The sequence below is a fragment of the Bubalus kerabau genome, chromosome 17, assembly GCF_029407905.1.
Source record: "Bubalus kerabau isolate K-KA32 ecotype Philippines breed swamp buffalo chromosome 17, PCC_UOA_SB_1v2, whole genome shotgun sequence".
In the NCBI taxonomy this organism is placed as follows: Eukaryota; Metazoa; Chordata; class Mammalia; order Artiodactyla; family Bovidae; genus Bubalus; species Bubalus kerabau.
In genome coordinates, this window is record NC_073640.1 from 61,543,192 (window position 1) to 61,557,740 (window position 14,549).

General features: G+C 39.1%; 3 protein-coding genes across 7 annotated transcripts in view; all 3 read left to right on the top strand.

The window, feature by feature from the left end:
- Positions 1-14,549, top strand: part of LOC129631710 (zinc finger protein 160-like) — a 466,782-nt gene that overhangs the window by 235,500 nt on the left and 216,733 nt on the right. The window lies entirely within an intron of this gene.
- Positions 210-1,205, top strand: LOC129632061 (vomeronasal type-1 receptor 4-like). The gene has a single exon (XM_055553503.1). The coding sequence runs from the start codon at positions 276-278 to the stop codon at positions 1,203-1,205; it is 930 nt and encodes a 309-aa protein (XP_055409478.1). The 5' UTR covers positions 210-275.
- Positions 7,454-8,395, top strand: LOC129631748 (vomeronasal type-1 receptor 4-like). Its single transcript, XM_055552983.1, has one exon. It carries the CDS (start codon positions 7,454-7,456, stop codon positions 8,393-8,395), a length of 942 nt encoding a protein of 313 aa, XP_055408958.1.

Genomic DNA, 14,549 nt, shown 5'->3' on the forward strand with positions numbered 1-14,549 from the left:
GTTCTGGGCTAATAAATTTGTGAAGAAGAAGAAGAAGTGATCACATGAGTATCTCCAGTGATTAACTTTACATATTAGTTCTCTTTAAATGTTATACATGGAACCCTTTAAAGGCTGCTGGTAACAGAAAACACAAGAAGCAAATATTTCCAAGTGGGAACTATTGTTAAGTGGAGAATATTGGATTAGAGTTGACACTATGCATGTAGCCCACGCCTCATATTCCCACGCAGGACATTCTAACTCACAAGTACCAGTGACTGTGAACTGAGAGGATGGCCAGCAGCTTTTTCATAATAGGCATGATCATCTTAACACAGACCGTGATTGGAATCCTGGGGAATTTATCACTCCTTTGCAGTTATATCATCCTTCATGTCATGGGTAACAGGTTAAGGTCCACAGATTTGATCCTTAAGCACCTGATTGTTGCCAACTCCTTGGTCCTCCTCTGTAAAGGGGTCCCCCAGACAATGACAGTGTTTGGGTGGAAGCATATCCGTAGTGATTTTGGCTGCAAACTTCTCTTCTTTCTGCACAGAGTGGGGAGGGGAGTGTCCATCGGTAGCATCTGCCTCTTGAGTGTCTTTCAGGTGATCACAATCAGTCCCTGGAACTCCAGGTGGGCAGCGCTGAAAGTAACAGCTCCCAAGTATGTGGTTCTCTCTCTTTTCCTGTGTTGGATCCTGCAAATGTTGGTAAATGTAATTTTTCCTTTCCATATAACTGGCAAATTGAGTGACAAAAACATCACAAAGGAAAAAGATTTTGGCTACTGTTCTTCTATTCTCACTAACAAAACCAAAGACGCCTTGTATGCAGCATTGCTATCACTCCCTGATGTTTTATGTTTGGGGCTCACACTCTGGGCCGGCAGCTCCATGGTTCTCATCCTGTACAAACATAAGCAGCAAGTCCAGCACATTCGTAGGACCGACGCCTCCTCCAGGTCCTCCCCTGAGTCCAGAGCTACTAAAACCATCCTTCTCCTGGGGAGCACCTTTGTCTACTTTTATATTGTTTCCTCCATCTTTCAAGTACTTTTGGCTCTTTTTGATCAACCCAGCCGTTTCCTTGTGGACATCTCTGTAATCATTGCAGCGTGCTTCCCTACTGTCAGCCCCTTTCTGCTCATGAGCCATTACTCCAGTGTACAAAGGCTCTACTTTGCCTGGATAAGGAATGCAAAGTCCTTACTATTATGAGAAAAGTGTGAATTTTATTTATTTCTATAATGAGCCATTGCCAGTTCATTTATTCACCCTCAGAATCCTAATTTAAATTTTGAATCTCAATATTATACCAGACATGCCAAGCATCTTCTTCAATATAAGACCAATTGAAATATATTGTCATGAAATGTGAATATATCAATTAAGTTTTCTTGTAGAAAAGGAGTTCAGATTTATGCAATAAACAACAGGTCTTAAAATAATCTGCATATTATGAAGTGTTAAAATGTGGTACTTTCAGTCTAACAAAACGAATTTCCCAGAAATGAAGTAGGTATGGAATTATAGATAAAATTATACATGAAGATGGATCAGTGTGTACAGTAGTCAGAAATAAAATGGAAGAAATTAATGTCCTCACAGAGTAAAGAATACCCTGGTTAGCACTCGAAGGTAAAATCAGGTAAGAGTTTGGGAGCCAGTTACAAGTTTATAGTTAACATTGTTAAGGGAAATGGCAGTATTTATTAGTCATGCAGGGAGATTAGCACATTAAAATATTTTCATGTAGAAATGAGCAGTTTGAAGTGAAGGACAATAAAAAACACACCGAAAGAAAAATATATTTCAGCAGATTTAAAAAACTGAAATATATTTGACATATAACATTGTGTAAATTTAAAGTGTAAGATTTGGTAATTCGTTACACATAAATATTGTAATATGACTACAATTCAGTTCAGTTCAGTTCAGTCACTCAGTTGTGTCCAACTCTTTGAGACTCCATGAATTGCAGCACACCAGGCCTCCCTGTCCATCACCAACTCCCGGAGTTCAGCACGCCAGGCCTCCCTGTCCATCACCTACTCCTGGAGTTCACTCAAACTCACATCCATCACGTCGGTGATGCCATCCAGCCATCTCATCCTCTGTCGTCCCCTTTTCCTCCTGCCTCTAATCCCTCCCAGCATCAGAGTCTTTTCCAATGAGTCAACTCTTTGAATGAGATGGCCAAAGTACTGGAGTTTCACCTTCAGTATCATTCCTTCCAAAGAACACCCAGGACTGATCTCCTTTAGAATGGACTGGTTGGATCTCCTTGCAGTCCAAGGGACTCTCAAGAGTCTTCTCCAACACCATAGTTCAAAAGCATCAATTCTTTGGCGCTCAGCTTTCTTCACAGTCCAACTCTCACATCCATACATGACCACTGGAAAAACCACAGCCTTGACTAGACGGACCTTTGTTGGCAAAGTAATGTCTCTGCTTTTGAATATGCTATCTAGGTTGGTCATAACTTTCCTTCCAAGGAGTAAGTGTCTTTTAATGTCATGGCTGCAATCACCATCTGCAGTGATTTTGGAGCCCAAAAAATTAAAGTCTAACACTGTTTGCACTGTTTCCCCATCTATTTCCCATGAAGTGATGGGACTGGATGCCATGATCTTCGTTTTCTGAATGTTGAGCTGTAAGCCAACTTTTTCACTCTCCTCTTTCACTTTCATCAAGAGGCTTTTCAGTTCCTCTTCACTTTCTGCCATAAGGGTGGTGTCATCTGCATATCTGAGGTTATTGATATTTCTCCCAGCAATCTTGATTCCAGCTTGTGCTTCTTCCAGTCCAGCGTTTCTCGTGATGTACTGTGCATATAAGTTAAACAAGCAGGGTGACAATATACAGCCTTGACGTACTCCTTTTCCCATTAGTGCTCCTCAAATCTGTCACATCGTTAAATCAGAGAAATGTCTGACTAATTGTCTTGGCAAAGAGGAGCCTAGAGAGAGGTGACTACAACGTGAGATTTGGTATTTGGATCAGTTCTTGGAAAAGAAAATGGATATAAAGGAAAAATTGAGAAAATCCAAATAAAGTGTTGACTTTAGTTAACACAACTTCATCACTATTGGTTTGTTAATTATGGCAACTTTATACACCGAATAGAGGATTTACACATGTATACCTGTGGCGGATTAATTTCGATATTTGGCAAAACTAATACAATTTTGTAAAGTTTAAAAATAAAATAAAATGAAAAAAAAAAAGAGTCAATGCATTGAGTGTGGGATACATGCGAACTCTGTAGAGTTTTGCCATTCTTGTAAATAAAAAGTTGTTCTAAAATAAAATCCTTCTAAAGAACATGACTAGAATTCCCAATACATAATTGAGGTAACTGCACAGTCTTTTTTCCTGAGCCTTCCCTTGGAATAAATACCAAGAGGGTAAGAGTCCCTGCTTGATTTTCAGCAATCTCAGCTAAAGGGTGGGAGGAGGTAAGGGTCTCCTTCAGAGCACACATAGAAGCCTTGGGTCCTTTATATGGTGCTTGAATGGGCTATTCTAATCCCTGAGATCAACCTTTTCACTCACCTCTTAGTCTAGCAACATTAGGAGCATACAGCCAATGTTAATACATTCATTAGTTTCTCCCAAATGTTAAAAAATATTGTAAAGAGAGTCACCCAGATACTTACTTCTTCTAACAGGCAGATGTGTTGGGAGTCTGTACTGCAGAATCAGGACATGGACTATCTGTGTTCTCTTTACTGCTGGAAATAAGCTCATTAGTGTCTTTACTTCTAATTAGATTAGAAATCCATTTTCCAAAAACAGGAACTGATGAAAAACTCTCCGTTAAATTCCATTTCCCTAGAATTACTCCTCATAACAATGGAATCATGGCATTATTTGAAATTCACAGTCCAGGTTCGATGCACGATACTGGATGCTTGGGGCTGGTGCACTGGGACGACCCAGAGGGATGGTATGGGGAGGGAGGAGGGAGGAGGGTTCAGGATGGGGAACACATGTATACCTGTGGTGGATTCATTTTGATATTTGGCAAAACTAATACAATTATGTAAAGTTTAAAAATAAAATAAAATTTAAAAAAATAATAAAAAAAAGGAAATCTTGTATATTGTACATTGTAATTGTATATTGTATATTATATACATTTCCCAGCTGGCTCAATGGGAAAGAATCTGCCTGGCAGTGCAGGAGCTGCAGGAGATGGGGGTTTGATCCCTGGGTCAAGGAAGATCCCCTGGAGAAGGAAACAGCAATCCACTTCAGTATTCTTGCAGCATTTCTCCCATGGACAGATTGGCATATGCAGCAATAAGAATGAGTGCTATACAACTTTATGCTTATCTTAAATTCACAAACAACATAAGGAATATAAGAAGGGTAACACTTAACTGTAAATGCACTTTTTTTTTTTAAGATTTTTTGGATATGAACCATTTTTAAAGTCTCTATAGAATATGTTACAGTATCCCTTCTGTTTTATGTTTTGATTTAGGCAGCAAAATTTTAGCTCTCTGACCAGGGATCAAACCTGTACACCCTACGTTGAAAGTCTTAACCACTGGACCACCAGGAAAGTCCTAGGTCGTCTTCTTTTTTTTTTTCCTGATCCCCCCCAGTAGAGGCTTATCAGTTTTGTGCATCTTTTCAAAAAAACAGCTCTTGCTTTCATTGACTTGTCCTATTGGTCTTTTGATGTCTGATTTTAAGATTTTCTCTTTTATCTATATCACTCCCACTCTCTTCTATCTTTGACATTATGTGTAGTTCTTTTTCTAATTTCTTTAGTTGGTAGGTTAGATTGTTTACTTGAGATTTTTCTTGCTTCTTGAGATAGGCTTTTATCCATATTAATTTCCCTCTAGAACTGCTTTTGCTGTGTTTTATAGATTTTGAAATTTTCTGTTTTTATTTTTATTTGCTTCAAGGTAATTCCTCATTTTCTTTTGATTTCACATAGACCTATTGGTTATTAATAGCCTGTTGTTTAGTGCCCAGGTTTGATCCTCTTGAATTAAGTAATTGTCAAAATCACTGAGCCATCATATCTAGGTGATTTTATTTTATGACATATTCTTTTCAACCCCTATCCCTTTTTTACTGTTTATATGTTCCACATCCGGTTTTTGTCACAGAGGTTTATGATAATAAATTATATTTTCCTACAAGATTTTCATAATAATTGGCATTGAGTTATGAAAATGAGTCTAAATTGATTTGATTTGTGCCAGTGGTCCATATAATGAGTTTCTAATCATATTCCTCCTATTCCTTTTGTCTCTTTGAATGTACTTTCCAGGTATTTTGTCTCATTCCATTTTTCTACCATTACTTTTGTTGATGATTTGGTCCAGTGGTTGAAGGTGAGGAAAGTACTAGTTTCAGAGCAGAGACACATCACAAGGAAGTGAAGAATCCAGAGGGACATACATGGCTTGTCAGTCCCTAACGTGTGGGATTTCAGCATTTCCTGCTTTCCTCCTTGTGAGACCCAGTTATCTTCAGGGATCATGAAAAAAAAATGCCTCTCAAATATATCCAGTTGTCTCCTAGGGTGCCAACTAGAAACTTGTAATTGCTTCCAGTAATTAACAACTGAGAGAAAAGTTTTCAGAAATGTTCTTGGCTCCCAAGGCTGCACTCCCATCGCTGCTGGTGGTGAAATGATAATTGCAGCTTTGATGGGAGGGGAGGGGAGGGCACAGCATCTCAAACCTACATATCAGGGACCAACTGCCTGCCTCCCCCACACGAACTGGGTATAATGACCATCAGGGAGCCCACTCTCCTGGCAGCAGGAAGGTGTCAGGTAAGGGTGCTCTATTTCAGCCTGAGAGGGCAGGGTCTGTGAAAGAGAGGCAGATCAAGATGCTGAGTGATCATATCAGAAAGGGGCAGTCTTCTGTGTAGTCACTGGATTCAGTGCCAACACTATGCATAAGGTAGTAAAATCCTGAATCATGAGCCGAGATGGCAAAGAGAGATGGGGTCCTCACCCTAAACCAATCCCTGCTGGCTCCTCCTGAAGTTTAATTTAATCCTCACTGACAGTGGCTGTTGTGACTTAGTCCAAGTGATAACAAAACCTGATTTTTTTGAGGTGTTTAAAAATGTAGATATAAAATCAATTTTCTCTTGAGTCTGCCCCAGGGGAATCAGGATGACTAGAGGGGCCACAAGAATAACTCCAGGGTGGTAATAAACAGTATGATGAGTCTGCAAAAATCATGTAATCCTACACAGAAAGTGAATGCAACTGGAAATGGCTTGAAGGGAAATGTTTTCTCTGACTCTGGATATTAATGGAGACAGTAATTGTGTCCTCACTGAAAACATCCGGAGTCCATTGATTATGGTGAGGCTGTCTTCACTCTTCATGTTATGAAATAAGCAGTTAAGGAAACTTCACATAATGCTGAGTTTCAGGCCGCAGCTCTCAGTTGTATATCGTACTGTTTCTGCCCATTTAAAAGGTATTTTAATATGAATCTAAATGCCTCGTACTTTAATTTATAAAATGCATAAGAATAGATCCCTTGCAGGTGCTGATTTGTATATATCGCGGGTATGTTAATATCATTTGAAAAGTATAAATCATCGCATATATTCAATTAACTCTGCTATTAATGAATAGATATATGTATCACTGGAAAATAATAATAATTTACTTTTTCCTTTTGTACTACTTCATCATGTATGACTATTTTATGTCCCAAGTTAATGACTTTATATGGGATTATTTAACAATTTCTGGAGTACTTGCATTATAACTGCTTTTCTGAAATAAAAGAAAAAGACTTCCTGTTTCCATCCTAATTCTGAGCCATCCTCATCTTCATGACACTACCTGGTCCTGGGGCAGGCTCCTCCCATATTCTCCTGGCAGGCAGCAGTGCATGTGCATATACTAAGACACATGAAGCCTCATTTATAATACAAAGTGCTTGTCTTAATAAAAATTATGAAATAGCAGCAGTCAAATATCAAAGAACAAGTTCTGAAAACAAAACTAAATATATATCTGAATTATTATATGAACAGTTAACTAACCTTTTGGCAAAGTTGGGGTTCAATGCACTATCTTTACCAGTCCAGTGGGTTTCAAGTCCTCACTCTGTCCTAAGAGCAGATTTTGACAAATATTCAACCTCTCTGTGCTTACGTCACCCTCCTCTGTATCATTAATGTCACATAAGTACCTGCCTCATAGATTGTTGAAGAATGAAGAAGTGATCATGTGTAGAGCCTACAGCTTTTAATTTTACATAGTAATGCTCTTTAAATATCATATATGCAACTGTTTAAAGCTGCTGGTAACTGAAGAACATAAAGTAAATGTTTCTTAGTGGGAACTAAGGGTAAATGGAGAATACTGGATTTCAGCTGACATGATGTGTGTAACCCACACCTCATGTTCCCATGCAGGACATTCTAACTCACAAGACAAATATCGGTGACTGTGAACCGAGAGGATGGCCAGCATTGATTTGACAATAGGCGTTATCTTCTTAATGCAGATGGTGGTTGGAGTCCTGGGGAATTTCTCACTCCTTTGCCATCATATCATCCTTCACTTCACTGGCTCCAGGTTAAGGTCCACGGATTTGATTCTTAAGCACCTGATTGTGGCCAACTTCTTGGTCCTCCTCTGTAAAGGGGTCCCCCAGACAATGGCAGTGTTTGGGTGGAAGCATATCCGCAGTGATTTTGGCTGCAAACTTCTCTTCTTTCTGCACAGAGTGGGGAGGGGAGTGTCCATCGGAAGCATCTGCCTCTTGAGTGTCTTTCAGGTGATCACGATCAGTCCATGGAACTCCAGGTGTGCAGCGCTGAAAGTTAAAGCTCCTAAGTACATCGTTCCCTCTATTTTCCTGTGTTGGATCCTGCAAATGCTGGTAAATTTCATTTTTCCTCTACATATAAATGGCAAATGGAATGACAAAAACAACACAAACAAGAAGGATTTTGGATACTGTTCTTCTATCCATCATGACAAAATCCAACAGTCATTGTCTGCAGCATTGCTATCACTCCCTGATGTTCTATGTTTGGGGCTCATGCTCTGGGCCAGCAGCTTCATGGTTTTCATCCTGTACAGACATAAGCATCGTGTCCAACACATTCGTAGGACTGATACCCCCACCAAATTCTCCCCTGAGTCCAGAGCTACCAAAACCATCCTTCTCCTGGTGAGCACTTTTGTCTATTTTTATACTCTTTCCTTCATTTTTCAACTCATGATGGCTCTTTTTGATTATCCCAGCTGGTTCCTTGTGAACATCACTGTAATCTTGGCTTTGTGTGTCCCAACTGTCAGTCCCTTTCTGCTCATGAGCTGTGACTCTAATGTACACAGGCTCTATTTTGCCTGGATAAAGAATACAAAGTCCCCTATTATTATGAGAAATGTGTGAATTGGGTGTATTTCTGAAGTGTATGGTTGACCATTCATTAATTCACCTCAATTGTTGTTCAGACATTCAGTCATGTCTGACTCTTTGCAACCCCATGGACTGCAACACGCCAGGCTTCCCTGTCCTTCAACACCTCCTGGAGTTTACTCAGACTCATGTCCATTGAGTCGATGATGTCATCCAACCATCTCTTCCTCTGTCATCCTCTTTTCCTGCTTTAAATATTTCCCAGCCTCAGGGTCTTTTCTAATGAGTCATTTCTTCGCATCAGGTGGCCAAAGTTTTGGAGCTTCAGCACCAGTCCTTCTAATGAATATTCAGGATTGATTTCCTTTAGAATTGACTGGTTGGATCTCCTTGCAGTCCAAGGGACTCTCTAGAGTTTTTCCAACACCACAGTCCAAATTATCAGTTCTTCAGTGGTCAACCTTCCTTATGGCTTCACCTCAGAGATCTAGCTAAAATTTTGAATCTCAAGAGAATAGTAAACATGACATGCTGAACATATCATTCAAAATAAACAATTGTAATAGTATTGTCATGACATATAGTTATCTTGTAAAGAATTATATGGTTGAATTTTTCTAATACTTTCAGAAAATGAGTTCAGAATTTATGTGATAATAAAATCAAGTCTTGAAACAATCTGCATATTATAAGCTATTCAGGTGTGTAGTTTTCAGCCTGCTATAGTACGTTTCCTAGAAGTTATACAGGCATGAACTTATACAGAAAGATATGCATGACTGTGGGTTAGCATGTGCAATAGTCATTAATGAAACAGAACAAGTTAATGTCCTCAGAGAATAAAGAGTGACCTGGTGGGGAGTTGGAATTTAAAATCCATCTCCTTCAGTAGAGACTTTGGCAGTCCTTATGAGTTTACAGATAACATGCCTAGAGAGGTGGTAGTACTTATTAGAAATATGTTGTTTGGAACTGAGATTAAAACATTTAAATACTTTCATGCAGAAATGACCAGATTGAAGTGAAATGTACTTTCCAAAAAGAAACACAAAAACAAAAGAATATTCTAATATTTTTAAAACAATAGATGAACTATGTCAGCTGATTTTTAAAATTAAAATGTATTTGCTTTATAGCATTATGTAAATTTAAAGTGTACAAAATATTGAAATAATTTTATTGTCTTATATGTACATAGCTGCCGAGTTTTCCCAGCACCACTTTTGAAGAAACTATGTTTTCTCCATTATATATTATATATATCTCCATTATATATTATTCCATCCATGTTTGCTTGGTGAGATTTGGTCTGAGTCTATTTTGTACTCATTCATAAAGGAGGTGTGTTAAGGTCTTTATAACAAGCATGGAGTGGGAGGAGAGAAGTTCCTGGGAGGAGAAAATCCTCAAGAGCGAGGTCCACAAGCCCTCAGCAGTAGGGCTTATTTGTCATAGATTAATTGACCAATAGCACGTGGGTTTATTTCTGGCCTCTCTATTCTATTCCAATTATTTATGTGTCTATTTTTGTGCCAGTTTGATACTGTTTTGGTGACTGTAACTCTGTAGTATAGTCTGAAATCAAGGAGCTTGTTTCCTCCATTGTCGTCTTCTTCTTCTTTTTTTTTTTTTTTTTGAAAGCAGATACGTAATACGCTTACCAAATTCCAATGGTGTGACCGAATAGGATGGATATTCTCTTTCCCAAAACAGGAAATCAGAAAGAAGAAGCAACTCACTTGTCCAAGGCAGGTAAAATCCAAGGAGGGTAAATTCTGTCAGACTTTAAAGTTTGAGAAATATCATGTTTGGCTGGATGTTCTGTCTACTGGGCTACCTGTGTACAACCCCACCTTTCAGACACCAGTGGCCATGACCACATGTACAGTGCATACTGTGGTTCATCACACCATTCACTAATAAGAGCAGCTGTTGCTTGGTGAAGTAATGGCTGAAGCTGGGGCTAGGAGATATATATATATATATATATTTCCTTGAGAATCCTATATTAAATAGTAGAAAAAAGGAAATGCTTTAAATAAGAAGTAAGAAGAACCATAATGATGGGCTATATCAGAGACACACAGAAGTCACCTAAAAGAACAGCCAATCACCAAGTTGGACAATTTGATTTTTTAACAAAGTGGTTTTGGATTATAATTCAAAGTATAAACATTAATGTGTACCAGTGAAAACTGAAATGAAATACAATTGAAGAAATAATGTATTTGAGGAAACATAATTCCTTTTCAGAAAGATTTTACATAATTGTGTTAAAAGTTTATCATGAAAAAAGTGGAAAATAACATCCCATGCTTAAGTGTGGCATAGTGTCTTACTTTCAATGAGTTCACCATGAAAAGGGACAAAAATAACATTTGATGAGCAAATCAGAGGCCTCTGCCTCATCCTGGAGACTTAGGTAAATATCAACAGTGATAAGTCATGTTGGTTGTATGGACCCTTGACATGATGAAATGAAATGAAAATGGCTCTTATACCTCTGCAGTCTTCCTCCCCAAAACACAGAACCCAAGTATAATCATGAAAGAAATGTCACATTCAGTTCAGTTCAGTTCAGTAGCTCAGTCGTGTCCAACTCTTTGCAACCCCATGAATAGCAGCACGCCAGGCCTCCCTGTCCATCACCAACTCCCGGAGTTCACTGAGACTCACGTCCATCGAGTCAGTGATGCCATCCAGCCATCTCATCCTCTGTCGTCCCCTTCTCCTCCTGCCCCCAATCCCTCCCAGCAGCAGAGTCTTTTCCAATGACTCAACTCTTTGCATGAGGTGGCCAAAGTACTGGAGTTTCAGCTTTAGCATCATTCCTTGCAAAGAACACCCAGGGCTGATCTCCTTCAGAATGGACTGGTTGGATCTCCTTGCAGTCCAAGGGACTCTCAGGAGTCTTCTCCAACACCACAGTTCAAAAGCATCAATTCTTTGGCACTCAGCTTTCTTCACAGCCCAACTCTCACATTCATACATGACTACTGGAAAAACCATAGCCTTGACTAGACTGACCTTTGTTGGCAAAGTAATGTCTCTGCTTTTGAATATGCTATCTAGGTTGGTCATAACTTTCCTTCCAAGGAGTAAGTGTCTTTTCATTTCGTGGCTGCAATCACAATCTGCAGTGATTTTGGAGCCCAAAAAATAAAGTCTGACGCTGTTTCCACTGTTTCCCCATCTATTTCCCATGAAGTGATGGGACAGGATGCCATGATCTTCGTTTTCTGAATGTTGAGCTTTAAGCCAACTTTTTCACTCTCCTCTTTCACTTTCATCAAGAGGCTTTTCAGTTCCTCTTCACTTTCTGCCATAAGGGTGGTGTCATCTGCATATCTGAGGTTATTGATATTTCTCCCTGCAATCTTGATTCCAGCTTGTGCTTCTTCCAGCCAAGCTTTTCTCATGATGTACTGTGCATATAAGTTAAATAAGGAGGGTGACAATATACAGCCTTGACGTACTCCTTTTCCTATTTGGAACCAGTCTGTTGTTCCATGTCCAGCTCTAACTGTTGCTTCCTGACCTGCATATAGGTTTCTCAAGAGGCAGGTCAGGTGGTCTGGTATTCCCACCTCTTTCAGAATTTTCCACAGTTTATTGTGATCCACACAGTCAAAGGCTTTGGCATAGTCAATAAAGCAGAAATAGATGTTTTTCTGGAACTCTCTTGCTTTTTCGATGATCCAGCAGATGTTGGCAATTTGGTCTCTGGTTCCTCTGCCTTTTCTAAAACTAGCTTGAACATCTGGAATTTCATGGTTCATGTATTGCTGAAGCCTGGCTTGGAGAATTTTGAGCATTACTTTACTAGCGTGTGAGATGAGTGCAATTGTGTGGTAGTTTGAGCATTCTTTGGCATTGCCTTCCTTTGGGATTGGAATGAAAACTGATCTTTCCCAGTCCTTTGGCCACTGCTGAGTTTTACAAATTTTCTGACATATCGAGTGCAGCACTTCCACAGTATCATCTTTCAGGATTTGAAATAGCTCAACTGGAATGCCATCACCTCCACTAGCTTTGTTCATAGTGATGCTTTCTAAGGCCCACTGGACTTCACATTCCAGGATGTCTGGCTCTAGGTCAGTGATCACACTATCGTGATTATCTTGGTCGTGATAGCTGTGAAAAGAAGAGAAGTGAAAAGCAAAGGAGAAAAGGAAAGATATAAGCATCTGAATGCAGAGTTCCAAAGAATAGCAAGGGGAGAAAAGAAAGCCTTCCTCAGTGATCAATGCAAAGAAATAGAGGAAAACAACAGAATGGGAAAGACTAGAGATCTCTTCAAGAAAATTAGAGATACCAAGGGAACATTTCATGCAAAGATGGGCTCGATAAAGGACAGAAATGGTATGGACCTAACAGAAGCAGAAGATATTAAGAAGAGGTGACAAGAATACACAGAAGAACTGTACAAAAAAGATCTTTCACGACCAAGACATTACCAGATGGTCAACACCGAAATCAGACTGATTATATTCTTTGCAGCCAAAGATGGAGAAGCTCTATACAGTCAGCAAAAACAAGCCTTGGAGCAGACTGTGGCTCAGATCATGAACTCCCTATTGCCAAATTCAGACTTAAATTGAAGAAAGTAGGGAAAACCACTAGACCATTTGGGTATGACCTAAATCAAATCCCTTATGATTATACAGTGGAAGTGAGAAATAGATTTAAGGGACTAGATCTGATAGATAGAGTGCCTGATGAACTATGGAATGAGGTTCGTGACATTGTACAGGAGACAGGGATCAAGACCATCCCCATGGAAAAGAAATGCAAAAAAAAAAAATGTCACATTAATCTCAGTTAAAGGTCATTCCAGAAAATACCAGACTAGTGCTTCTCAAATCTGTCACCATCATTAAATCTGAGGAATGTCTGATTAATTGTCACAGCAAAGAGGAGACTAGGGAGTGATGACTACAACGTGACAGTTGGTATCTGGATCAACTCTTGGAAAAGAAAATGGATATAAAAGAGAAACTGAGAAAATATGAATAAAGTATTGACTTTAGTTAGCACAAATTAATTACTATTGGTTCATTAATTAAACAACTTGACACATACAAGATTTCAGAGTTACCAATTGAATGTGGAATATAAGGAGACTCTGTATAGTCTTGCCATTTTTGAAAATCTAAAACTATTCTAAAATAAAATCTTCCTTAAAAAACCCAACTTGACTTATAATTCTTGATACATAATTGTGTGAACCCCACAATTTTTCTCCTGAGTTATCCTTTGTAATACATAACAAGAGGGCACAAATCTCTGCTTGATTTTCAGCAATCTCAGCTAAGGGATGGGAGAGGGTAAGGGTCTCCTTCAGGGCACACATAGAAGCCTTGGGGTTCTATATATAGTGCTGGAACGGGGCATTCCAATCACTGAGCTCAAACTCTTCACTCATCTTTTAGTCCAGCAACATTAGGAGCAAGCAGCCAATGTTAATACATTCATTAGTTTCTTCCAAATGTTCAGAAGTATTGTAAGCAGAGTCACTCAGATACTTACTTATCTAAGAGGTGATGGGGTGTATCCCATGCAGATGTGTTGGGAGTCTGTACTGCTGAATCAGGACATGGACTCTCCATGCTCTATTTACTGCTGGAAATGAGCTCATTAGTGTCTTCGCTTCTAATCAGATTCGAAGTGAAGTGAAGTGAAAATCGCTCAGTCGTGTCCAACTCTTTGTGACCTCATGGACTTAGTCTATGGAATTCTCCAGGCCAGAATACTGGAGTGGGTACCCTTTCCCTTCTCCAGGGGATCTTCCCAACCCAGGGTTTGAACCCAGGTCTCTGCATTGCGGGCAGATTCTTTACCAGCTGAGTCACAATGGAAGGGCTTCAGATTCAAAAGCCATTTCCAAAAACCCAGGAACCAATGCAAAACTCTCCCTTAAATTCCATTTTTCTAGAATCACTCCTTATAATAGTGGACTCATGATATTATTCAATATTCCTAACATGAATTCTCATACAGCAATGCTAATGAGTGCTGTACATTATGCAAACTTTAAATTCACAAACAACATAAGAAATGTAAAAAGTCTAATACAAAACAGTATATGTACCTAGTTTCTTTTTCTTAAAGATTTCTTATGTGGACCATTTTTAAAGTATTTATTGATTTCTGTTACAATATTGCTTCTGTTTCACATTTTGCTTTT